This window comes from Coffea eugenioides, chromosome 3 (genome assembly GCF_003713205.1).
Source record: "Coffea eugenioides isolate CCC68of chromosome 3, Ceug_1.0, whole genome shotgun sequence".
Taxonomy (NCBI): Eukaryota; Viridiplantae; Streptophyta; class Magnoliopsida; order Gentianales; family Rubiaceae; genus Coffea; species Coffea eugenioides.
In genome coordinates, this window is record NC_040037.1 from 17,855,450 (window position 1) to 17,880,110 (window position 24,661).

At 35.9% G+C, this 24,661-nt stretch overlaps 2 protein-coding genes and 1 long non-coding RNA gene across 4 annotated transcripts; 2 read left to right on the forward strand and 1 right to left on the reverse strand.

Moving 5' to 3' along the window:
• The first annotated feature begins 4,938 nt into the window (after positions 1-4,938).
• On the forward strand, positions 4,939-5,858 carry LOC113764466 (glycine-rich protein HC1-like). Its single transcript, XM_027308375.1, has 2 exons — positions 4,939-5,079; positions 5,455-5,858. The coding sequence occupies exons 1-2, from the start codon at positions 4,968-4,970 to the stop codon at positions 5,622-5,624; spliced, it is 282 nt and encodes a 93-aa protein (XP_027164176.1). The 5' UTR covers positions 4,939-4,967; the 3' UTR covers positions 5,625-5,858.
• A 16,400-nt stretch (positions 5,859-22,258) lies between these two features.
• Positions 22,259-23,291, reverse strand: LOC113766222 (flavin-containing monooxygenase FMO GS-OX-like 5). Its single transcript, XM_027310434.1, has 4 exons — positions 23,221-23,291; positions 22,980-23,115; positions 22,709-22,882; positions 22,259-22,551 (listed from the first exon to the last, which is right to left on the reverse strand). Exons 1-4 carry the CDS (start codon positions 23,289-23,291, stop codon positions 22,354-22,356), a joined length of 579 nt encoding a protein of 192 aa, XP_027166235.1. The 3' UTR covers positions 22,259-22,353.
• An 18-nt stretch (positions 23,292-23,309) lies between these two features.
• On the forward strand, positions 23,310-23,960 carry LOC113764465. 2 transcript variants are annotated; one of them, XR_003467622.1, is made up of 3 exons: positions 23,310-23,389; positions 23,541-23,654; positions 23,827-23,960. It is a non-coding gene; the product is annotated as an uncharacterized LOC113764465 (long non-coding RNA). The 2 variants fall into 2 exon arrangements; XR_003467623.1 differs by having other exon boundaries at positions 23,352-23,389; positions 23,548-23,654.
• Positions 23,961-24,661: the final 701 nt, after the last annotated feature.

The following is a 24,661-nucleotide window of genomic DNA, read 5'->3' on the forward strand; positions in this document are numbered from 1 at the left end:
CCATAGGCTCATTTTTTGCCTCCTCGGTGTCAGCCTGCACCTCGAAATGCATTTGCTGCTCCCTCAAAATAGTATCTCGTTCTCTATCCACTTCCATGAGCGGTTGTCCAACCTTTTCCTTCCCCGCCAGCTCTTCTTCATTCTTTGTTAACCCCCCTTCTGAAGTGGACATAGGGACCTCTACCCTCACTCCTCCTATCTGGCTAGGGAATGGTAAGGTATGAGCGGGTGTAACTCTCGACGCCTCTCTCTGACCTACTACCAACTCCTGTCCCCTATTCCTGTTACTCTCCTCTGCCAGTCCTTTATTGCTCTCCAGCCCCTGTATATTGGGAAGACTCTCCCCCCTCTCGATCTCTACCCATTCTCCCTGCTGGTATCTCCAGTGCTGACTTGGAGTATTAACAAAAACCCCTGTTTGGTTTTTCTGTGGCCCCATTTTCGCGTTCCCATTTCCCGCCCTCATCCAACTCCCATATTCGTTATCCTTTTTCCCTTCAATCACCCCTCCTGCCATCCCGCAAGATCTCTCACTATGTCCTATTCTTCCACACCTATAGCAAAAATTCGGGCATCTCTCATACTTAAATTGAACCCATTTAGTCACACCAGCCACCTTAATAGAGGTGCCTCTTAACAGGGGTTGATCTATGTCGACCTGAACAGCTAACTTGAGGTGCCTACCCTCTTTTCCTCCTGTTTGGGGTATAATGACATCCCTAACCAGATGAAAAACAGAGCCTATCTTCTTACCAACTTCCTTAGAAATGCAATGGACAGGAAGATTCCAGACTTGCACCCATAATGATGCAGTATTAAAGGCTTTAACATCATCTTCTATCCCCTCATACCATTTATTCATCACTAATAACTGGTTATCCAAAATCCAAGGACCTCCCTTAACTATTCTATCCCTATCACCCTCCTTAGGCAAAAAGAATTGAAACAGGTTCGGTCCTAACTCCGCAACAATCATATCTTTGGGGTATCCCCATGCAGCAGTAACAAAGTTCTTGACTCCTGTATAGTTGGCTATCTTCTCTCCCACAATCTTCCCTAGCAAGCTGCCTTGACATTCCTTTATACCTAGTGTTAACTCCTCTGATCCAACCTCAGTAACCTGCATTTCTTTACTGGAGAGGGTGAAACCTTTCAGAATATCCGCTATCTCCTCAGCCATAGGGCTTGAAAGGAGGTAGAGATGGTAAAATTCTCACACACACACGAAACTGAACAGAAACCCGATAACCCCAAACTGGGAGATTAAACAAATATGTTATTCTCAAGGTAAGACACAGAAAAGACAACGACAGACCAAAACAAGATGAACCTACCTCTAATGCACCTACATTACCAAACAAGGTAAGAAGAGACAATGTCCGTGAGCTGACCTGCCAGTGAAAACCCACACCATTGATGCATCGTCTTCTCCCTTAGATCTGGAACCTCCATTTGCAGCAGCTTTAATGGAACCCCATGATGTAGTATTATGGGTGTCAAGTACAAACTGCTCCTCAGAATAGTGACACTTCCCTCCTACTTGCTAAAATAGGAATCCGACACAGAACCTTCTACATCAAAGTGGAAGTGATGAGAGATTTGTCTGAAAGTGAAAAAGGTTGAGTCTTTTAATTCTTTATTGCTACTCAGTAACTTTTCAGATCTTCCACAATGGAAAGAAAAGCTCTCTTTTTAGAGAGAGAAGGTCCCCTACAAGAGAGAGGAAGTTTTTAATTTAATGTGTATAGATGTAAAGAAGTGCTGAAACATTTAGATGATTTTACATTTTATTTCTTCGAGTTACATAGATATGATCCTGCAATGCTTACAGTTCTAATTCGGTTATATTGCTCTTTCGATGCAGAATTTTACTTATGTTTGTGTCTTCTTATGTAGAGATTATAGGCTTTTATATTTTTAACTTCAAAATCAGTGAATAAATTAGATTAAGGACATATTGATGGGATATAACACATGGATCTTATTTTTCTTCATAATGCTCCAATTCTATCCCTTGAGAATTGCAAGAAAGTAGAGTAAATGCTCTTCGTATCATGGTTCAAAGTGGACTCGGCCGAGTCATCACTGGAATGGAGTTCTTCGACATGATACCCGGACGAGAGGACTTCAAAGTAATAGATTGCTGAGAACTCGGCCAAGTCATCGAGAATTTAGCCGAAACGTTTCCAAGACGAATTGAAACTACCGAATCGCCACAAGTTATCTAGAATCAACTCGAATTTTTATTATTTTTGCTAATTTTTTTATTATTTTATGTATCATATTTAGAATCAACTCGAATATGTTGTAGTTCTATAGCAGATCAGAAGTGAGATTAATTTTGGCCAGGATTAGAAGAAGCATTTTTTTTCAAATTCAAGAAGTTTTGAACTAATTATATTGATGGATTCTAAAACATTATTACCCTTAAAAGTTCGATAATAAGATAACTTTCTCAACAGAAAAATACAAACATAAAATTGTGGGAATACATACAAGAAAGATACAAATTTTGTTTGAAGAATCGATTCTAGCATACAAATCTTGATCATGTTACATTCTACATTAACATAAATTATTGTACTCCACAAAATTAGAAGAAACTTGAAAACTTATCACCCACTTTTAGCATATCAGCATTCATAATCAATGAGCAATGTAAGTTCGTGCACATTAGCTAAATGAAAATGATAAAGTAAGATTCCAAAGAACACTTGCAAAACCTGATTTGGCCTCTCAATTAGCCACTTGAGCTAGATAGATAGATTATGTTACATAGAGAGTCTCTGCCATTAAGCTAGTTGGTTGTGTATGTTAAATTTGTGCACTTCTTCTTTTATCTTAACAATCTGTTTTCAAAGGTTTAGTAATTTTTTCCCTCGAACGATTAAAATTGAAATATTTATCAATTTATCTAATAATCTTTTCTCATCTGAAACAAATTTTTAATCTTTTTCAATGATGAGTTTTTAAAAACTATTTTAATTTAAAAAAATATTAAAAACAGCCATAGAAAATGGATTAAAATTCTTTTACAGTGACATCATTTTGGTTTTTTTTTTTAATTCTAATTCTTGATGAATGTACTAGATTGCATTTAAGCATTGAAGCATATAAAATAGTCAATGGAAGGATCCAAAGAATCATTAAAATGCACAATGAAATGATAAAAAAAAAAAAAAAAAAGAAATACCCATTTTGAAGTTGCACTCCAAAGAGCATGATTACAAAGTATAATTCCAATCACTGATCGACTATGAACAAAATGGACTAAAAATAAAACTTAAATTAAACTTCGAACAAAAAGAAACTAATTGGAAACTAAAAAGAAAAAGCTAATTGGAAACTGCAATTGACTAAAAGAGCGAAGATAATATGAAAAACGAGCTCCGTTGCTGTTGGCAATGGTACAGAGACTTGTAATCAAGATGAGGACCTATCCCAGTCCTTAAGGCATAAAGATGTATTGCCTCGTCTCTTTTTTATCATGATGCACAAACGTGGGGAACGGGATGGCGGGTAGGCTGACCAACCCTAAGTTTTTTAAATTTTTATTGTTGATATTGGAACTGGGAGTGCAAACTAATCTAATTAAACTGAATATTTTAATGTTCAAAATTTTAATAAAATTGAAATTGTGCTCAACATTAGCTTGTTAATTTATAGAGCCAAAGTTAGACGGGTTTTTATCTAACCAAACTCAAATCGGTCTCGAGGAGATTAAACTTTTTGACATGTAAATTCCGCTTTTACACTAATAGAGTTAAGTTCGAATCGTGTCAAAATTGCATTTAAGTTTGGTTTGAATAGTTGGCGAAATCAAGTTCAAACGAACTCTTATCGAGTCAAACTTAATTTGAATATGAAATAATTTAGTTCATTTTTTAGCCTTTATTGGAGTATTATTTCTTTTCAAGTAAATTCTTATCTAGCTAAACTCGATTCGAGTATCAAATAATTTAGGTTTTTATCACCTGATAATATATTTAAAGCCGAACTTGACCCTCACTAGTCTTGTAAGTATCCAAATTCTACCTCTTACACCCCACCCCGCTCACCCCATCGTGCTCATTGCTAATGCTTCCCCTTCTTCAATTCTCTCCTTTTCTCTTCTTGTCCTCCATCAATGTGTTTCAAACATTTGACGATTGACTCAGTCATCATGAGGTTAATCAATGGTAACCTACTTTTATAAGTCTTGAAAATAATGGGAAAAGTAGGACCCAAAAAAAATATGGAGATTATTTAGACAAAACCCATGATTATCCCTACTGCACAAGGAAGACTTCAAAGGTCTTCTCGTTCTGTCCCTTTATCCTTCCCTACTTCATTGCCTTCTCTTTTTAAGATTGGAACACTTAAGATGCAATGGTCCTGGAAATTTAAAGCAGTATTGGAATGTTTTAATGAGACTGACCACTTTTATCTTCTATGAGTAATTTGCCTGAATGAATCTATAGAAAAAGGTAACTTGAGTACCTCCTGGAGAAGAGCACCAATTACCTGATATCTAAACTACAACGAGTCTTTATAAATTGAGTTATTTATGTTGTAGCTCTATATTAAATCAGAAGTGAGATTAGTTTTTGCCAGGATTAGGAGAAGCATTTGATTAAATTCTAATGCCGTTATGTTATTCTTTCGAGGCAGAATTTTACTTATGTTTGTGTCTTCTTATGTAGAGATCATAGGCTTTTATATCTTTAATCTCAAATTCAGTGAATAAGATTAGATTAAGGACATATTGATGGATATAACACATAATATGTCGATACTGTAACACATAATTTCGATAGTTAATAGATTAAGGACATATTGATGGATCTTATTTTTCATCATAATGCTCAAATTCTATCCCTTTGACGGCAACGTGGCATAGATTTTCCTATAAATAGAGATCAATCAATACCAGATTTCTCATCCTTCCCAAAATCAGTTTTCAATACATAAATTTTCCTTGAGCAAAAATGGGTTCCAAGACACTTCTTTTGTTTTTCATCTCCTTGGCTATAGTACTAGCAATTACCTCACAGGTTGCTGCTAGGGAATTGGCTGAGGCTTCCACGTCGGTTGACAATTGTAAGACATTTATTCTCTTATCCACATATTCCAATGTCCTCAATTTGTTTTTCTTTGGTCCTAACTTCTCTTATGTTACCTATTAATGGGTTGTGATCGTTACTAATTCTGGTTGGGATTCAGTTATAGGTTGTGTTTAAACAATTTTAGGGATATCTAAAAAATCACTGATTTGACTTACACATCAAAAGACAAATTTTTAACCTGAAAATCGATTCGGTATTCTTTAAAACAAAAAACATGCAACACATTAGTCCAAAATCTGGAATTTCAAATTGTATGACCCTAGTCCGGTAGTCCCCAGATGAGTTTATTTGACAAGGTCATTCCTAGATTACATTAGTGAATGTACATGCTTTATTATCCTCATTGCAGCCGAGACACTTGACTATCCTACTGCCTATGGAGGAGGAGGAGGAGGAGGGGACCCTGAAGGAGGAGGACTGGACCCTGGAGGAGGTTGGCGTCGTGATGGTGGCTACGGAGGAGGTGGTGGCAGCCGCTATGGGGGATATCCTGGTCAGGCTGTGGATGCTGAGCCTTAGAACTAATAAAGCCAGCTTCAACCTAGGTCATGAATGCTTAAACAGGCTTACTATAATAAGATGCATACTTTGTAGTGTGAAATACAAATAAGAGCCGGATTAGTCATCATGTAATGTGATTACTACAAATATTTGCTAGCTAGCTAGTTCACTATTCCAAGTATGCGATTTTTTTTTTTTTTTTGGATGTGATGGCCAAAAAATGAGTAATGTTATTATTTCAAATTCACAACAAAGCCAAGCGTACTTTTTGGTTGGTTTATAAATCAGTTGATCATTATAAAAATTCGTTGTACCCTTTTTCTTTTTTTGGGCAAGCTTAATTAAGCAATCCAAATGTTTTCAATGAGCTCAATCTTCTATTTGGTTCGTTATTCGTTTGGTTTATTATTGATTTTCAATATGGCCCTCACTCCTATATACCTGTCTGTTGAATATAGTATGTAAGCTGAAAAGAACTATTAAAACCAAATATTAAGTCTAAACATAAAAAATTACGACCTATTTCTCTCAAACCATAGCGGGCGGCCGTGGTTTGAGAGAAAGTTTAGGACTGATTGCAGTTAAAAACTCAACCGACATATTGAAGAATGTCCAAGACATAGAAGTTTCAATTGTTGATGTAACAAATGCATTGCAAAATTTTTCCACCAGGAAAGTTAGTTGGGTGCCTAGGGGTATTAACATTGTTGCCCTTGAGATGGCAAAGTATGCTACTTCAATTGATGATTCTAACATTTGGGGGATTCTTCCCCACATTTTGAACTGTCCACTCTTTAATCTTTATATGGACTCATCAATTCATTATTATTCTAGGCTTTTTTCTGTCAAAAAATATTTTTAACTTTTATCCATATTGTTCTATTCATCAAAATAAGGACAAGTGTATATATATGTGTGTATGTATATATGTGTATATACATGCGTGTGTGTATTTGGACGCACAACAACATCAAAAAGTTAATGATAATACTGTAGTCGTGCTTGTCTTCAATCAAATTTGAGATTGTGCCCTTGTTGGCTAAGGTCCAAAGGACTTCTAAGTCAAGATGAGAACCAATCCCAGTATTTGAGGTATATAGATATATTGCCTCATCTCTTTCTTATCACGATGCACCAAGGTGGTGGATGCAGCGTCCAACTGCCAAGATTTTGAAAATCTTATTTATTGACAGTAAAATTAAGGGAGAACTAGTCTAATTAAGTAAATATTTTAATGTTCAAGTTTGTTTTATTTCTTTTAATGAATTTGAAATTGTGCTAAAGTTAGCTTGTTTATTTACGGAGTCATAATTAAACGAACTTCTGTTGAATCAAACTTTTTGGAGTCAAGTTGGAACGAAGTTTGACAATTTACCAAACGCAAAATTTTATTTGAGTTTGGTTTCAATTGTTGGCAAAACCCAAGCTTAAATGAATTCTTACCAAACTAAATTCAAAAAAAAGAAGTTTGTATTTTAGCCCTTATTGCAAGATTATTTCTTTTCAAGTAGATTGTTAGCAAAATTAGTTTTCGGTACTTGACAGCATGTTTAAAATCAAAATTGGCCCTCCCTAGTCTTGTGTGCATCCAAATATTGCTCCTCCTCTCCATCCCACCCTATCCCACCCCATCATACTCAGTGCCAAAACTTCCCGTTCTTCAATTGCCTCCTTTTCCCTTCTTGTCCTCCATCAGTATCTTCCAAACTTACGTGATTGACTAGGCTATCTTGACTTTTACAAGTCTTGGAAAATGATGGAAAACATAGGACCAAAAGGAAAAGGAAGATTGTTTTGAGAGAACCCACGATCACTTCCTACTCAAGTTGGCCGACGTTGTTATCTGTACCACAAATGAAGCTACAATATATCCCTACAGTACAAGGAAGACTTCAGAGGTTTTCTTGTTTTGTTCCTTCTTCTTTGTCTTTGCTTGTTGAGATTGGAACCATACCTACCTGGCAATTATGCGGGTTGAGCGGATTTTGGACGGGTTAATATTGGATTTTCTTTTAAATGAGTTATACCCAACCTGTCTAACTTAAAATTGAATTAATTTTGGATTTGGTCATATTAGGTCATCTCAAACCCATGACCCAATATATTAATTTAATAGATTTTGATACATAAACTCTCTCAAATACATTTTTATATACAACAAAAAAAATTCACACATAAACATATTTTTACATAAGATAGACATATTTTCACGTACTAAAACACTCACGATACAAACACACACTCACTTCTTAAGCTCATTTGAAATACATTAGTGTGTTTGAAAGTGAATTTATAGCTACTGTGGTTCAGAAAGACCGGAGTTCTGAAAGTGAATTTCATCAGCTTATCTACAGTCAATATAGGCCATTTTAAAGATGTTGGACCCACCAAGGCCAAAGTCATGCCATCCTTGGCAAAATGAAGTGAATTCTAAACCCGCCAATGACAATGAATATTAAATATCTTGTTAAGGAAAATTTTCTTCTTCTGTTGATTTTAAAATATAATTCAGGTTTAAGGATTAGATAAATATGACTATTGGGTGACTCTCGAAAATGTATTTTGCAGCAAAGTCTATTCAAATGGGTTACCAAACACTTATCGTTTAATTATTTTTCAAATGAATTTTCATCTCCAAAGAATTCATTAAAAATGGCTTACAGAGGGCTCTATTGGCTCAAACCTTTCTCAACCAACTTTAATTAGAACAGAAAATGAATAAAAAGAATGTTTACATTAGAAGTGGCAAAATGGATAAATGGTTGATAAATGATTTTAGTTAAATGGATAGTGGATCAAATTGATCCAATCCAATTAAAACCATTTAATAAATGGATCTAAATGGATGTCATTTAAATGAATAGTGTAAACCATGATCCATCCATTTATTCATTTACTCTCTCAAATTCTAAATTTAAGATCCAAATGTTGTTTTCCAAAAAATATAGATCCCCAAAGTTCTATTCTTAAATCACCTAAAACCTTTTGGTAATAACAAATGCTTGTACTATGATAGGGCATAATTTGTTGTTAATTTTATGATTAATTTCCCTCTTTGTCCTTGCCAAATATTGTTTTAATTGTTGAAATGTACTCATATTTGGTATTTGGCCCTAATTACAGGAAGTGGAGCAAACAAGTGCTAAAAAGGAGACTTTATTGAGAAAAACACTCCACACATGGGAAGTTCTAAAAAGAAATACAAGCCGGGCTCCACAGGATGCTACAAAAAGGGAATTTCCTATCTTTATGCTGAAAAGGGTGGACTTGTACTAGGAGTCTTACGGGAAACTAAAAACAAGGACTTTGGCAAAACTCCAATTCTTTTGGCCCTTGGACTCTCAATTCAGTGGGGACCACTAGAGATAGCATTAGACTTTCTTTTGGCTTTAAAAAGGGAGAAACGTACAGGAGGTTTTCGGATCAATAGTTTTAGCTTAGCTTTTAGCATAGTTTAGTTTTATTCTTTCCTTTGATGGCCTGGACCTCAATTAAATTACTTGAAGATTTTCTCATGAGGCGTGGCTAAATTTGTCTAGTCAAGAACAACGGAGGATTTGGTTCTACTAAATTTGTGAGATCGAATTAGTTTTTATTTATTCCCATTATTCACTGGTATTTGTTTGTCTTCTGCTTTATGTTCATATGGTTGTTTTATTATTCGATTATCCAGGGCCCGGATTCTAGATTAATTCAATAACCTGAAACCAATTAGGATAGTTAAATCTGTAATTGTTTAATTATTCTAAACTGGTGGCAACTGGCATGATTGGGTTTGTGTCAGGGAGATAGGCAGGCTAACTTAAAGAGACCCTCGTAGCGTGTTGATTGGTTAGAATTAGGCTCTTCTAATTATTCATGCAATTAGGGAATTGAACTTCTATGGTCGTACCTAGGGTTATTTCCTGATTAGAGAAATAGTCAACGGTCGTACCTTGGCTATCGACAAATTGAGGAAGAGTTGGTTGTTTATCGCGTGTATGACAACTATAACTAATTTATCAGATAGTAACTGGAATAATCCTTGCATCTGTGATCGAATTAAGTGAACCATCTCCGAAGTTGTCTCTTGGCTAGAGTTCGTCCATTATTATTTTTATTGTGATAATTAGTTATTTGAGTTGTAGTTATTCTATTTTAATTAATTTATTCCAAGTAATTTAGTTACTATCATTTTCAAAACCCCCCATATCTGGAACTTGAGAAGAAATTAAATTATCCCCAATCCCTGTGGATTCGACCCTGCTTACCGCTATATACAGAATTTGTATTTTATTTAAGCAGGTATTTATTATTGCACGGGTTTGACTCCTGTCAATTTTTGGCGCCGTTGCCGGGGACTGGTGCCAGATTAATTTGTTTCTTTTTGAGTTCATTTTTTTTATTATTATTTTCCTCTTATTTTTTTTTATTATATATATATAGTTTATGGCTGCTAACATTCCGTATTTTGGTGATAGACTGGATTTTATTTCTAGAAAGGGTTATGAAGCTTGTGCTTTTTCTAATTATCAATGGGCTGCTGCAAATTGTGGAACTTATTTTGCCTCAGATCATTCAATCGACATATGTCATGCATTTCAAGATGGTCTAAGTGCTCCAATAGATACTTTGGGAAATTTTTCGCCTCAATATCAAACATGGTATGACCCTATTTCAAACGGGTATGATCAAGGATGGTTGGATGATTCCAATTTTAATTATGAACAAAGGCCAATAGATTTTCAACAGCTAGAGTTTCAAGAACCGTCATCCATGTCAGGTATGTCTCTTGAAGAAATAGTTGAATCACTAGCTACTAACACATATCTAATTCAACAGGAGACACATCAAATTCAACAGGAGGTACATCAACTTCAACAGGAGACACAAAAGATGAGTGAAGAGATGAAAGAAAGAAGGCGTGAATGGGCATCTAAAATGAGTAAATTGATTTCTCCAGTTTATGAAGAATTGCCCTTACCGACTATTATCGACCATGAGGAAGATGAGAGTGCAATTATTCTGACAAAGGACATGGTATTGCAAGGGTCTCAAGAAGAAGAATCTAAAGATGCAGTTGAAAAGAAAGTTGAAGCGCAAGAATTGAGACCCCAACATCAAATGGTTCAAGTGAATGAATCCAGTGAACTATCTTCAAATGCGGTGACATCTCCTCCATTTCTTGATCAATATTTTCCTGACTCTTATTCTTTAATTCCTGTTAGTGAGATTGATTTTATTATACCAGACGATTTTGAATTTCATGCCAGGAATAAATTAAGAGTCATGATGGCAAAATATCTCGAACCAATAAGTGCTCTTGATGGAGGAGTGAGTGAAGATTTAAGATCATCACTTGTTTGTTTGGTGCCATTTACTAGTCCATGGAAGCCCGTAGCTCGTGTGCCCAAGAATTACTCTATTTACGAGGGCTATCAGGATTACATAGAAGATGAAGCACTGAAACGAGCCACAAGATTTTATCCTCCATGAATACACATGAAAATGTCTAGCCAAAGACATTAAAGAAAGGCGCTACTTGGGAGGCAACCCAAGACTATTTGTTTCAATTTTCATGCATTTTTGAAGTTTTAGTTAGGTGTTGGTAGCAATTAATAGTTTGATGTTTGGTGACAGGGAATTGGCATTTAGGCGTGCCCACGCCAGGTGGTCACGTCTGGGGAAAAGGGTTGGAAGGCGAGAATCTGGGGACTCTAAGGCAGTTAGACGTGCCCACGCCAGGTGGTCACGCCTGAGGGAAAAAAATTTTCGTTCAGGATCTGCGGACTCTATAGCAATAGACGTGCCCACGCTAGTGGTCACGCAACGGTGCGAGAAATTTCGCCGGATGGTCAAAAGACGAGGGAGCGGTTAGGCGTGCCCACAACTAAGACTAGGTTTTCTTTGTAAAAAAAAAAAAAAAAAGTTAAAAAATTTCACATTGAGAAAATTCAAAAATTCAAAAAGCATTTTTTTTTCTTTCTTTTCTTCAAAAATTCAAATTTGGAAAATTTAAATTCGGAAAAAAAAAATTGAAAAAAAAAAACCCCAAAAACTATTTTTTTTTCTCTTTTCTTTCTTTCTTTCTTTTTTTTCTTTCTTTCCTTTCTTTTCTTTTTTCCTTTCCTTTTCTTCTTCTTCTCAGCCGCTTCCCCTGTTTTTCCCCCTTTCCTTCTTTCCTTTCGCACGCTGCTGCCCACGCTCCTCCTCGCTCACCACCACAGCAGCCGCGCGACCGCAGCTGCGCCACCAACTCACGAGCTCGCCAAGCTCCGCGCGCAGCACTCTCCACACTGCCCAGTGACATCGCCGCCTCACGCGGCCTCTTTTCCTCGCGTGCCGCCTGCCGCCACCACCAGCTCGTCGTTTCCCCTGCCCCCTCCACCGCTGTCCGCGTGCGACAGCAGACCAGGACGCCGCCTCCTTCCTCCGTACAACTCGTCCAGCCCGCGCCGCGCGACCACCACCACTCTAGCTCTCCTCCGGCTCTGTCCGCGACCACCGCCGTGCGGTCAACCTCAGCCACAACCAGCTCTGCGACCTCGTGCGCCACGAGCGGCTGACCACCAGACGCGCCACACCCATCATCAGCTCCGCTCAGCTCACCTCCACCAGCTTGGCGCCCCTCTCCGCTGAGCTGCGCGCCGCCGCCTGCTCAAGCTCCACAACCACCACCACAGCAGCCCCGCGCGCCGCTGCCTGTCGCCCAGCCGCGAGCCGCGAGCCGCGCTTCCTCCCCCCTGCAGCTCGTCGACGAAGTCCACCAGCCCACCACCAGCTCGTGAGCTCTCATCTCCGCCAGCTCCACCCCAGCTCGTTACCACCTGTCAATTGTTGGCAGGTGGAGGTATTGCGATTCCTGCCTCAATTTGTCTTATTCTGAACCCTAAATTGCGAAATTTTGCACCTTTGCTTGGGCTTCTTGTTGGAAAACAGCGGGCAGTAATTTTGGGCATTTTCTGGTCTAATTTTGGGTAGAGTTGAGTTAAACTGCTGCGATATTTGGGGGTACTTTGGGAGTGAGTTGCCAATTGCTTCTGGCTTTAATTTTCGCTCATTTTTGGCGCTGCTTGGGTGTTCGCATCTATTTTGTTCATTGGGTTGGTTACTTGCTTTATTTTCCCCCTATACACTTACCAGTGGTACTGGTGATGGTAGTTGTTTGACATCTGATAATCCTGTATTCTGGATTGCCTAATTAAGCGAGTTGGGACTACTGGGCATTTGTGATTGAGTCCACCCTGTGATTGAGTGTTTGGATAAAGCAGGGGGTGATTTAGGCATTTTCTGGGGGAACTTTTTGGACAGATTTGGGTTTAATTGCTGCCAAATTTGGGGTATTTTCTGCTATTTGTTGAAAAGCTAGCCTTTTGATTACTTTTTCCCTGCAACTCACCAGTGGTACTGGTTGAGATCTTTTGCCTATCGTTGTGGCTTGTATTTGAAGATACTTGCTTATTTTGAAGTCAAAGTTCTTGCATTTGAGTTGCTGCCGTTGAATTTAATTCTTTCCTGTCTGTGCACCAGTGGTACTGGTTGCAGTGTTGCTTAAAATTATTAATTCTCAATTTCTATTTGGTTACTGCTGGAATTGCTAGTTCCGTGGCTCAAGTGCTACTTTTGAGCGTTTGACGTGGGTAGTTGACTGTCCAATTGATGACATTTGTTGAGTTTCACTTGCTCGAATTGGTTGAATTCACTGCTTTGTTGGGGTCATTTTTGGTATCACTTGAGTCCTATTTTGCTGATTTCTGTATTGAGTCCATTGACGTGATATGTTGGAATATTTTGGGCTGTGACGAAGTGCTACTTTGCTTGGAATTTCTGTTGTGCCGTTAGTAGGATAATTGTTGGGTTTGTCTATTGACTCTAGCGGCACCTGTGTCCCTTGTTTGGTTATTGCCATTGGTTGATTTTCATTGACTTGTTGGGAACAATTTGCTATTGTTGGGAGAAATTGACCGGTGGGACATTTGTCGAGTACTTGGGTGGACGCATTTTGCATTTAATTGTCCGGTTGCGGGATAACATTGTTTACTCACTTGATTGATGCCTTACCCTTAGGTGCGACTTCTGCTTTACTGGTTTAATACATTTGCTGGGACACCAGTTTCTATTGTTGGTCGGATTGTTAAGTGAGACACATTGGTGGATATTGACTTGCTTATTGTCCTTATTGGTGGCTGTAGTTGTTATTGAATTGTCTAGGACCCCTCGACCCACATCATTGTTGGAGTGTTTATGTATCATACGGGTCTTGCACCTCAATTTCCACCTCAACCGCCGCTGTGACCGCGTCCCTATTTTGATGATTTCAGGGAAGTACCGTTGCCCCTCTCCTTCCTTCTGCTTTTACATTATCACATTGAGGGCAATGTGTGATTTAGGTGTGGGGGGTCAGTTTTGGGTGCTAGTATTTTCAATTTTCGATTTTTTTTAGGTGTTTTTCCTTTGTTTTAAGTCTGATATTTATCTCCTTTTCATTTATTTTCTTTTCTTTTCTTTTCTTTTCCTAGTGGTCAGTTTTTTATTTGAATACCAAGTTTGATGTTGGATTGTTGTCTCTAATTCTGCTATTGCCAAGTTTTAGTAATAAAAGGATATCAAGTTGATGTGGTTGAGTTCAGGAACATCTCTTTGGTGAATATCAATAATTGCTTAACTTTTCCAATTTTTGGTTAACTTTTCTAGGCATAGGGAATGATTATTGGCATTCTTCATGTGAATTGGTCCAATTATTAATTTTAGTTCTCCATGTCTGAAATTTGAGGCTGGCTGCTATTATTTTTATGTTATTTTTAGTTATTGTACTATATGATTGTAAATAAAAGGTGACTGTACTCCGCTAGTTATCACTACTGAGTAACCGGGGATCTTCACCTAAAGGGTCGATTCTCGCGTCAAAAGGTAGTAATTGCTATGAGTGCGTGGTCTCGTAGCGATTGGAGCTGAGTAACCGGGCTCCTCCATCTATCAAATGTTGGAGTTCGCGTCAAAAGGCTCTAATGGCTAGAGATTAAGTCTTTTGCTATTCTGAAAAAAAAGGGAAAAAGAGAAAATAGAAAAGTGTGAAAAAAAAAGAAAGAAAGAAAAGTGAAGGTTGTGTTAATAAGTGGTAAAAGTCAGCTTGCCGATTTGTGAAATTAATGTTGAGATTTTGGTTAATAGTTGGACCATTTACTAATAAATGTGAGCAACCATTCCTTTTTCTTAGATTAGTTTGTTTTAAATTGGAGGAGTTGGTAGTTGGGAAGCTAACCGGAGTGGTTTTTCTTGGATCTTAACTGTGATGCTTGATATATGTTTTTCTGGGTATCTTGGCAATATGATAGTTAGAGCAATAGCCATTGTCAAATTTTGGTGTTCAATTGCTGTTATTATGCTTGAGGGCAAGCATGATTTAGGTGTGGGGGGAATTGATAGGGCATAATTTGTTGTTAATTTTATGATTAATTTCCCTCTTTGTCCTTGCCAAATATTGTTTTAATTGTTGAAATGTACTCATATTTGGTATTTGGCCCTAATTACAGGAAGTGGAGCAAACAAGTGCTAAAAAGGAGACTTTATTGAGAAAAACACTCCACACATGGGAAGTTCTAAAAAGAAATACAAGCCGGGCTCCACAGGATGCTACAAAAAGGGAATTTCCTATCTTTATGCTGAAAAGGGTGGACTTGTACTAGGAGTCTTACGGGAAACTAAAAACAAGGACTTTGGCAAAACTCCAATTCTTTTGGCCCTTGGACTCTCAATTCAGTGGGGACCACTAGAGATAGCATTAGACTTTCTTTTGGCTTTAAAAAGGGAGAAACGTACAGGAGGTTTTCGGATCAATAGTTTTAGCTTAGCTTTTAGCATAGTTTAGTTTTATTCTTTCCTTTGATGGCCTGGACCTCAATTAAATTACTTGAAGATTTTCTCATGAGGCGTGGCTAAATTTGTCTAGTCAAGAACAACGGAGGATTTGGTTCTACTAAATTTGTGAGATCGAATTAGTTTTTATTTATTCCCATTATTCACTGGTATTTGTCTGTCTTCTGCTTTATGTTCATATGGTTGTTTTATTATTCGATTATCCAGGGCCCGGATTCTAGATTAATTCAATAACCTGAAGCCAATTAGGGTAGTTAAATCCGTAATTGTTTAATTATTCTAAACTGGTGGCAACTGGCATGATTGGGTTTGTGTCAGGGAGATAGGCAGGCTAACTTAAAGAGACCCTCGTAGCGTGTTGATTGGTTAGAATTAGGCTCTTCTAATTATTCATGCAATTAGGGAATTGAACTTCTATGGTCGTACCTAGGGTTATTTCCTGATTAGAGAAATAGTCAACGGTCGTACCTTGGCTATCGACAAATTGAGGAAGAGTTGGTTGTTTATCGCGTGTATGACAACTATAACTAATTTATCAGATAGTAACTGGAATAATCCTTGCATCTGTGATCGAATTAAGTGAACCATCTCCGAAGTTGTCTCTTGGCTAGAGTTCGTCCATTATTATTTTTATTGTGATAATTAGTTATTTGAGTTGTAGTTATTCTATTTTAATTAATTTATTCCAAGTAATTTAGTTACTATCATTTTCAAAACCCCCCATATCTGGAACTTGAGAAGAAATTAAATTATCCCCAGTCCCTGTGGATTCGACCCTGCTTACCGCTATATACAGAATTTGTATTTTATTTAAGTAGGTATTTATTATTGCACAGGTTTGACTCCTGTCATACTACTACTCTATTTCAGTTCTTCATAAAATTAGTTTAGTTCCAAGAAAATTTAACTGTTGTGGTCAATTTAACCTTTCGTCATTACTTTAAGTATCATTTTGTAAAGTAATGAACAATTAAGAACTTGGCTACATTTTTATAACTTTTGAATGAATTGAATACGGCTTTGCAGTGAAAAGAAGTTTACATTTCTAATTTTTTGCACTCCTGTTCAAGAGTGATGTCTTGAATAAAAGTGGAATTCTAATAAGAAATCACATGTGCACGTAGTACCTAAAAATGTATAAAACTCCTTATTATACCATTGATATACAAGCTACCTTATATTACTTAGTAAATTAGGTGTCTTTTTTTTTTTGGATAGTTGGGTTGGGTGATAAGGGGAGAGGGATTGCAAGTATGAGGATTTGGAAAAAAAAAAAAAAAGGTATCATTTACATATCTTAACCAATGTTGCAGGGACACTCGTTAGAAAAATTCTTTTTTATAAATAAAAGAATTAAAAAAATAAAAAATATTTTGACACTGGATGATGCATTCTCGCTTTTTCTTTACTTAAGAATATAAATGTTTGCAATCATTACTACATGAGAGTTTAATTAAAAAAAACAAGAGTAGAGACTAAAATATAATTTTGAAAATGATGGAAGAAGTCTAGGAACTAGAAGCAAATAAAATGCAATTAATGTTATTGGCAACTTGGCATGTGAGGAAGTTATGAAGGAAAGAATAGGTGGTCCCACAAAATTAATTTGACATATGAGAAAATTATGAAGAAAAGAATAGATGGTCCCACAAGATTTTATCTCACATTTTTATAAATGTGTTTTCTATTTTTTAAGTTAAATAGATGTATATGGATAAGATGGATAATCCATTTAAATCCACCAATATAATTGGATTTAAATGGTTATCCATTTAAAACCATTGAATTTATATGGATCATCCAAATCCATTTAAGGTTGGTTTATATGGATGAATTGGTGGATATGAATCCATTTTGCCACTTCTAGTTTACATCCAATGAAATTTCATTGCTACAATAAGAGCTGCATTTGTCATTTCCATGCTTGGCCCCCCAATTTCTCAAAAAACCAGCCCGTAGTCAGCATCAAAGGAAGAGGTGATCAAAATATTGTGTTGAAAGAATGTACCCAAGATTCAACTCAGTTAATAAAGACATTAATTAAATGATTGTGAGATGCATCCTCACAAGTCTTGGAGTCTCACTTCAACTTGAAAAAAAAAATCCAAGTTCTTGAATTGTGCCGAAATTATTACGTAGTTCTATGTTCCTTTTCCCAACTAGGTCAGCGATAACAACATTAAATGGTAATTACGTAATTGTAAATCTCTCCTTTGGCTGTTAAGTCTTTTCATTTTCCTCTTCCTTCTCATAAGGTTTAGTGTCACTCTTTTAAGAGAATAGAAAAAGTGTTCTCTTGGATAAATGATCACTTCATAGTCCGGAGTCCTAACAAGTCAAACGAGTATATTTACAATTTACAATAACAAGTCGAGTCAATAATTAAATTAATTTGCCCCAAAATAACTGATTGCCAAAATAAGTAGATTTGTATTTATAAGTCAAGTAAAAAAAATCAATAAAAAATACTAATTCTAAACAAAATGTAAATAGTACAGACAATTAGGTAAGTATTTATAGACAATTCTTACTTCTTAACTTCGCATATGAATCTTCACGGACAATGCTTTAGTAACGATAGTTATGATAATGAAACAGTTTTTACCTAATATAACAGATTGTTGCAATTTTAGCGATCATTTGATTACTTATTTGACCCATCTACCTAAATAGGATAACACCTAAAAATATGGAAATAAGTTTCCCATCTAAAATAGTAAGTTAACCTTGATCGATTAGTAATTTTTATACCTCAAAAGAAAAATTGGAATAATTAAACTTACTTTTTAAATAAGTAAATTACTACTTTATATCCCAAACTTACTTTTTAAAGAGTAAGTTTAGTTCAAGTAATAGTAAGTTAACCTTAATCGATTAGTAATTTTTATACCTCAAAAGGAAAATTGGAATAACTAAACTTACTTTTTAAATAAGTAAATTACTATTTTATATCCCAAACTTACTTTTTAAAGAGTAAGTTTAGTTCAAGTAATAGTAAGTTTTTATACATAAATAGTAATTTTTACTAATAACATGGTAAATTTGATTAATGATCAAAACTTACTAATTTTTGGAATACATGTACAATTTTACATTACAAAATTATCTCAAATTAGTATTAGGAAGTTTATTTGAAATAATGATAAGATGTTTTATTAATGATTAAAACTTAATACCTTAGTTCGTAAGTACTCATAATATACCTATATAATAAATTATTATAGGTATAATTTAAATTTTTTTTGTATTTATATATTTTAAAATACTATGAAAAGTAGTTTCACTTTTAAGATAACCTTGTAAAATATGTAATAAAATTTGTCATATTATAAGTTTTTAATCATTTTCAATTTTTGAAAAGTTTGAAAGTTTGAATAACAATAACAACAAATCTTCCTAGTTATATATAGAATATCACTTGTTTATATATCACAATTTTTATAATTTAACACCTATGAATATAATAAGATGATAAAGTTTTAATAATTTTCACCTGGGACACAAGAATTAATAAGAGTTAAAGCTCAAACAAAACGAGAAATAGTATAACAATAAAAATGACAAAATCAGTATAATAATTAATATAAAAAAATCAGTATGATCTGGACTTTTTTTGTTGGGAGATTGTTCATAAAAACATGATCCAACAATTAAATGAAAATCACTTGCACATATAATCTATTGTATAATTTAAATTAAATTCAGTTCATGTATAAAATGGTCAAAAAATAATTAGCGCACTATGATACAATGTTATTTTAACAAATGCTCTTTGTATACATGTAAATCTTCATGTGAATTTGGTATATTGATTGGACTTCTTGAAGTTCGACAGCCAGTGGTGTAAACTTAATTCGGCAATTGAGTTTTCGGTTTTGGAGTTAATATTGGGCATTGGAAGAGACTTCAGCAAACGTGGGATTTGGGGATTAAGCATTTGGAGGTTGAGTCCAACTCTCAAGCAGGGGTCCATTTAGTCTATCATGCCATTTCAGTCTCTTATTGCAAGTTCAGCGATTTCCTAAGCAGAAATTGAGAGTGCAAATGCAATTCTTGTGCTAATATTTTGAGAAGATTAGTTTTAGTCAAAAAAAAAAAAAAAAGAGAACCACTCTAAATTATAAAAATCAATTGCTTCGCATGGTTAAACTAGTGAACCTGAAATGGTTCGTACTAAACATTTTCGAGACTTGTTGCTCTTAAAAAATTTCAAGAGGAATAAGGAGAGATTAGACATCTCTCCCAAAAGAAGACAAACCGTGCAAGACAGTCAAGATTTGCGATAATCTTTTGATAGTAAATCCTCGTACTTTGTCTAAGGTTTCAAAACTATCCCACATTTCTGTAATATTAGTTTTGTGTCATTTTACCATTTTAAAATTATAGTTTAGTTCTAAATTATTTAAAAAACTCAAATTCTTTTTTCTAAGTTTCATGTTTCTTATCATCACTAAATCACTTTTAAATTAATTATTGACATAGTAAGCTTAATTAGTATGACTTTCCAATAGTTATTCTATAAACTTACAAGTATTCCATGTGTAAATTATTAAATATCATGTTTTATTATAGTTGGTTCTTTTTTTGTTTTTTCTTTTCCATTTCGCCTCATGTGCGGTACAATTTAATTGTCGTCTTTGTTTTTGGATTAGTTGTGATTGTCAAAATTGATTTATTCAATCTAAATTACATTATGGCTCAAACTTTAAGTTATTTTCATTAAGGATGAACCAAAATATTCTGATTCTAACACACTAATGAACTTAAGTATGAATTCACAAGATTCTTTTTCGTGGTCTATATGATAATAAAGTAACATATTAATTATTTTTGACATATTTATGATGTCAAGAGTCGTCAATAGTTTGATAACAGTTAGACCAATTGTTGAATCAGTAATATTTAAAATAGCAATATTTCTAGTTCATTCAACGAGTTGCGTTTTAGAACCTTGGTCCAATAGGAATGTGCTAAAACCAATTTTGTATACAGTTGATTAATCATCTCAGGCGTATAAACTATTTATCACCCAAAAGATAGAGGAGGACTGGGCATTCACAATCCGGCTACTCTAATTAAAGCAACTCTTCCAAAAGCCTGATGGAATTTGCTCACAATGGATGCACTACAACAAAAATGGTTTTTCCTGACATGTCTGTAAGGACACTTGTTGGTTTGTGTCATTATAGCACTGACACTTATTAGCAATTCAATAGTATATAGTCTAATTTTTTTTATTTTATTAGATATAAAAATAATAATGTGCCTTTAGACTATCTAACATGACACTTGAGACTGAGAGAATGTGAGATATACCAAAAAAAAAGAAAGACACTAAACGGCATCGTTTGATTTTGGCGGAAGATTCATTCGCTCTAAAACACTCAAAATTTTCATTCTGCCGGCCAAACCACTTACTCAAAACACTTGCTCAAAATTTTCATTTTCCAGCTCCACCATTTCCAGCCCCCCTCTCTCTGTCTCTCTATCTCTCTGTTGTCAGATTCCGATGTAGTTGGTGGGAAAAATGGGTAGCAGCCAAGCAGCAGTTTCCATAAAGCTTCAACCGTGGCTCCCTCAGGCAGCTAACAGCAGCATCAGCAACAAAATCTCTCTCGAAGGAAACCCACTTCCAGGTCATCGTCATCTTCTTCTTCAAATTCGGCTCAACAAATTTCTCCCCCGACTCGAATAGTTTATCGAGAATTGTCTTCCAAGTCCAATCTCAATTTGCCCTTTTGGCAAATTTCCTAGTTCATTGGCTTACTTTTACTAATGGCAATCTCGTTTTTTGGTCTCGCCATTTTCCTTTTTCTTACCCTTGACTCCGATTTCACCTCTTCCCCCGTCTCTACCGCTTCCGAAGGTGTCCAGGTAAGCCAAAAGCCCACTTACTACTTCAAATTCGTGGTTTTTGCGTTCCTATAGTTACACAGATATGCAGTGCATCTTTGTGTGTGTGTATGTTTTTCCCCCTATTTGTTGAAATTGTACGCGGAACGTTGTTTTATAGTTATTTTTGGCTCAAAATTTTGACCAAGTTTGTGCTATTATAGGCATGTGATGGTTATAAATTATAGCGCTTCAGAGGTTTATAAGCTAAAAGAGGACAGGGAAAGAGGAAATGGAGTTGTTTGTGTAGAATTAGTAATAGCCTTCGACATGTTTGATGAAATGCCTCGATAATCTTTGTTGAAAATCTAGTTGGGTGTCAGTTAAAAATTGCTATTTGGATTTTTTAAAGAGCTGATTTATGAATTAAATTTGATTTTTTTTCCTGTTTTATAGTTTGAGGTTTCTGTTGTGTGGCAAAAATAAAAAATGGTGTATGATGCTTTGAGTTCTAATAGTTGTATAATGGGGCTTTGTGCTAAGTCATTCTTATTTTGTTCGGCATTGTGATTTTGGTAGATTACTTATGGGTCAGTGATCATGTAGTTGACGATTACTTATGGCTGGTGCACACCTTTTTGTACAGTACATTACCGGTTTAAGCCTAGCTACCAAAAGCAGCATTCTGTGGACAATATCTTGTTCTGTGGTGCAAGAACAAGCTGTGGTAGATGGCTTTTTCTTCCTTTAACTGATGCTAATCTTTTTGTAGTCTTTTAACTGATACTGTTCTTTACAATATATCCCATTTAGCTAATGAGTTTAAGATGAAAATATAAATAAAGTTCAAGGTATTATTCTCATTAGCTGGACAAAAAATGTAACATCTAGTCCTCTTATTCAGCTTATTGGGTTGCAAGTGTTACGTTCATGAGAATTACAGACTCGTGACACTGCATTGCCACTATTCACCAGTCTATATGATTTTGAGAAAATCAAGGATTAAACAATAAACAAACCCCATCAACAAATCAACCAATTAGAAGGGTGATTTTGATATCTAGCTACTGGGAACTTTTGAAAAGTACTGTGAAAAATCAGCTTGTGCCTGTCTGACCAAGTGTTCATCTTCCCACTGGTCTCTGTATGTCTCAGGCTGAGACCTCTTTCTCATGGAAGTTTCAACATACATCTGCTTTCTCCATTCTTCAGTCGGCAGACAACCACACTGAGCAGCCAACCAATCGTCATATTCGAACTGGCGATATAAAACAACACATCAGTTGAGTTGGGCAGAAATTAAAAACTCTAGCCTAGGTCCATGGAAAAGCAAGTGCAAAGAGGGTCACACTGGTGAAAGATGACAATGAAGAGCTGCAGCGAAATCAAATCAGCAGGAGGTGAGCATTTTCTACCTGATAACCAGCCATGTTATGAGTATACCGCTTTGGAGTGCCAGATGCTTCCATTGATGAGTAGAAAGCTTGAATATCAGCCATCATCTCCTTGGGAGAAGGAAGTGAAAGCCGACCACACAGAGTACCAGCTATCCACTTGCTCTGAAATTCAAACAAGGGGAAAGGTACAACCTAGCAGTCAAAGGGAAAAAAAATCGCTTTTATCAATTAAATGCATTATCAACCAGATCAGTTCATAAACTGAGAACATGGAATTTTTGCAAAAGACCTTCCACGGCAACCCAACGAATGAAAGCCATGGCGCTAAAGCTGGAGGAAAAATATGCTTGTAAAGTGGCCCCACACGGTTATCATCCACAGCTACAATGCCATTAATTTCAAGGAACGGAAAGTGATATTTGTACCTTAAAGAACATGAATAATGATTTATTGCAAATCGTCAACTAGAATCACCAGTTAATGGACCTTTTTTGAAGTCATTATGATCTCATCGCATGAAATAATTTTACCTTTCTTTGTTATTTGATTGTTGCCTATGAACATTTTGTGTGCTTCCAGTTAATTGATTTAGGAGAGTCATTCTAGATTTATTGTCCCATAACAATCTTTAGCTAATATATTACTGGTTTTCTTTTGGGTTGGCAGACCACACTTTTGGATTACATCAGGAAAAGCAAGGTATGAATCGATTATTTTTATTGATGTTCACGTTGAGGTACATTATTTGTAATGCCATTATCATTTGATGACTTTAGAAGAAGTACCTTATTCTGTCTTATGTTATGATACTTGAATAGCTGGGAACTAAATCTTAGACAACCTACTGTAGGTGGCAGCATCTGAAGCAGGTGGAATTACTCAAGGCATGGGGGCATACAAGGTACAAGTACCTTTTGATGGCAAGCCACAGACTTGTGTTTTCCTTGACACCCCTGGACATGAGGTAATTAATGATGTAGCACTGGTTCTAACTTTTAACTGCTTATTCATGCAAGTTTTTTTTCTTTTTTTAAAATTTTTATGTCAAATGCTCTTCTTGGAGATTTTGCAGACATATCTTAAAAGGCCTTTGTCAAGATGAATTATCTAACATAACTGTAAAAATGGTTGGATAGGCATTTGGAGCAATGAGAGCTCGTGGAGCCAGAGTAACAGACATTGCTGTTATTGTAGTTGCTACTGATGATGGAATTCGACCTCAAACAGAAGAGGCCATTGCTCATGCCAAAGCAGCTGGAGTGCGAATTGTTATTGCTATAAACAATGTGCGCTTGCATTTATTCTGAGATTTTCCACTGTGTGTTGGCTTGTATATCATTTAGTCTCATTTGCATTCTGCTTTTGATGTATGAAACATGATGACAAATCTCCTCTTGCTTATGGGAGTTGGCATTTTCAGTTCTCATAATCACGGTACTACTCAAGTTTGATGTTTCTAGATTTTTGCATCATAGCATATTATCTTATATGCATTCTGTTCTTTGGGATAATTTTAAAAGTCCTTTGGGTTTCTGATTGACGGAATGTATAGCAGGGAGCACTACCTGCAGGTTGCTTCTATCTCAAAAAAAAAAAACTCCTGACAATTAAAAGTGTCAGCATAGAATTCGATATTTTAATATTGTATTATACTTATCCTGACACTTTTAATTATCAAGAAAAGCGATTTTTGTTGGCAGATGGAAAGTTATAACAGCATAGTTTTCTTGACATGTTGAATAGTATGAGTCTATCCCCACATTGGAAGGGACAACACTCGCCCTAGGTGTGAGGATAGATAAAGTGTCAGGTTAAATTATCTATACTGACACTTTTAAATGTCGTTAAAAGCCATTTTTGTTGTAGTGATGATTCGTCTTCGAAAAGGGTCCTTCAAGCAAAGCCTGATGTAGTTTCTCTTACGTGGTTGAAATTTGGCTGGAGAAATGGATAGATTGGGCTTCTTCACGT

Excerpts from the sequence above, each read along its gene's own strand:
- LOC113764466 (XM_027308375.1), top strand. The coding sequence starts at position 4,968 with ATGGGTTCCAAGACACTTCTTTTGTTTTTCATCTCCTTGGCTATAGTA. Across the intron at positions 5,080-5,454 it reads TTCCACGTCGGTTGACAATT|CCGAGACACTTGACTATCCT; the intron begins GTAAGACATTTA and ends TCCTCATTGCAG.
- LOC113766222 (XM_027310434.1), bottom strand. The coding sequence starts at position 23,291 with ATGACTCTCCTAAATCAATTAACTGGAAGCACACAAAATGTTCATAGG. Across the intron at positions 23,116-23,220 it reads CAATCAAATAACAAAGAAAG|GTACAAATATCACTTTCCGT; the intron begins GTAAAATTATTT and ends ATGTTCTTTAAG. Across the intron at positions 22,883-22,979 it reads TCGTTGGGTTGCCGTGGAAG|GTTGTACCTTTCCCCTTGTT; the intron begins GTCTTTTGCAAA and ends TTTGACTGCTAG.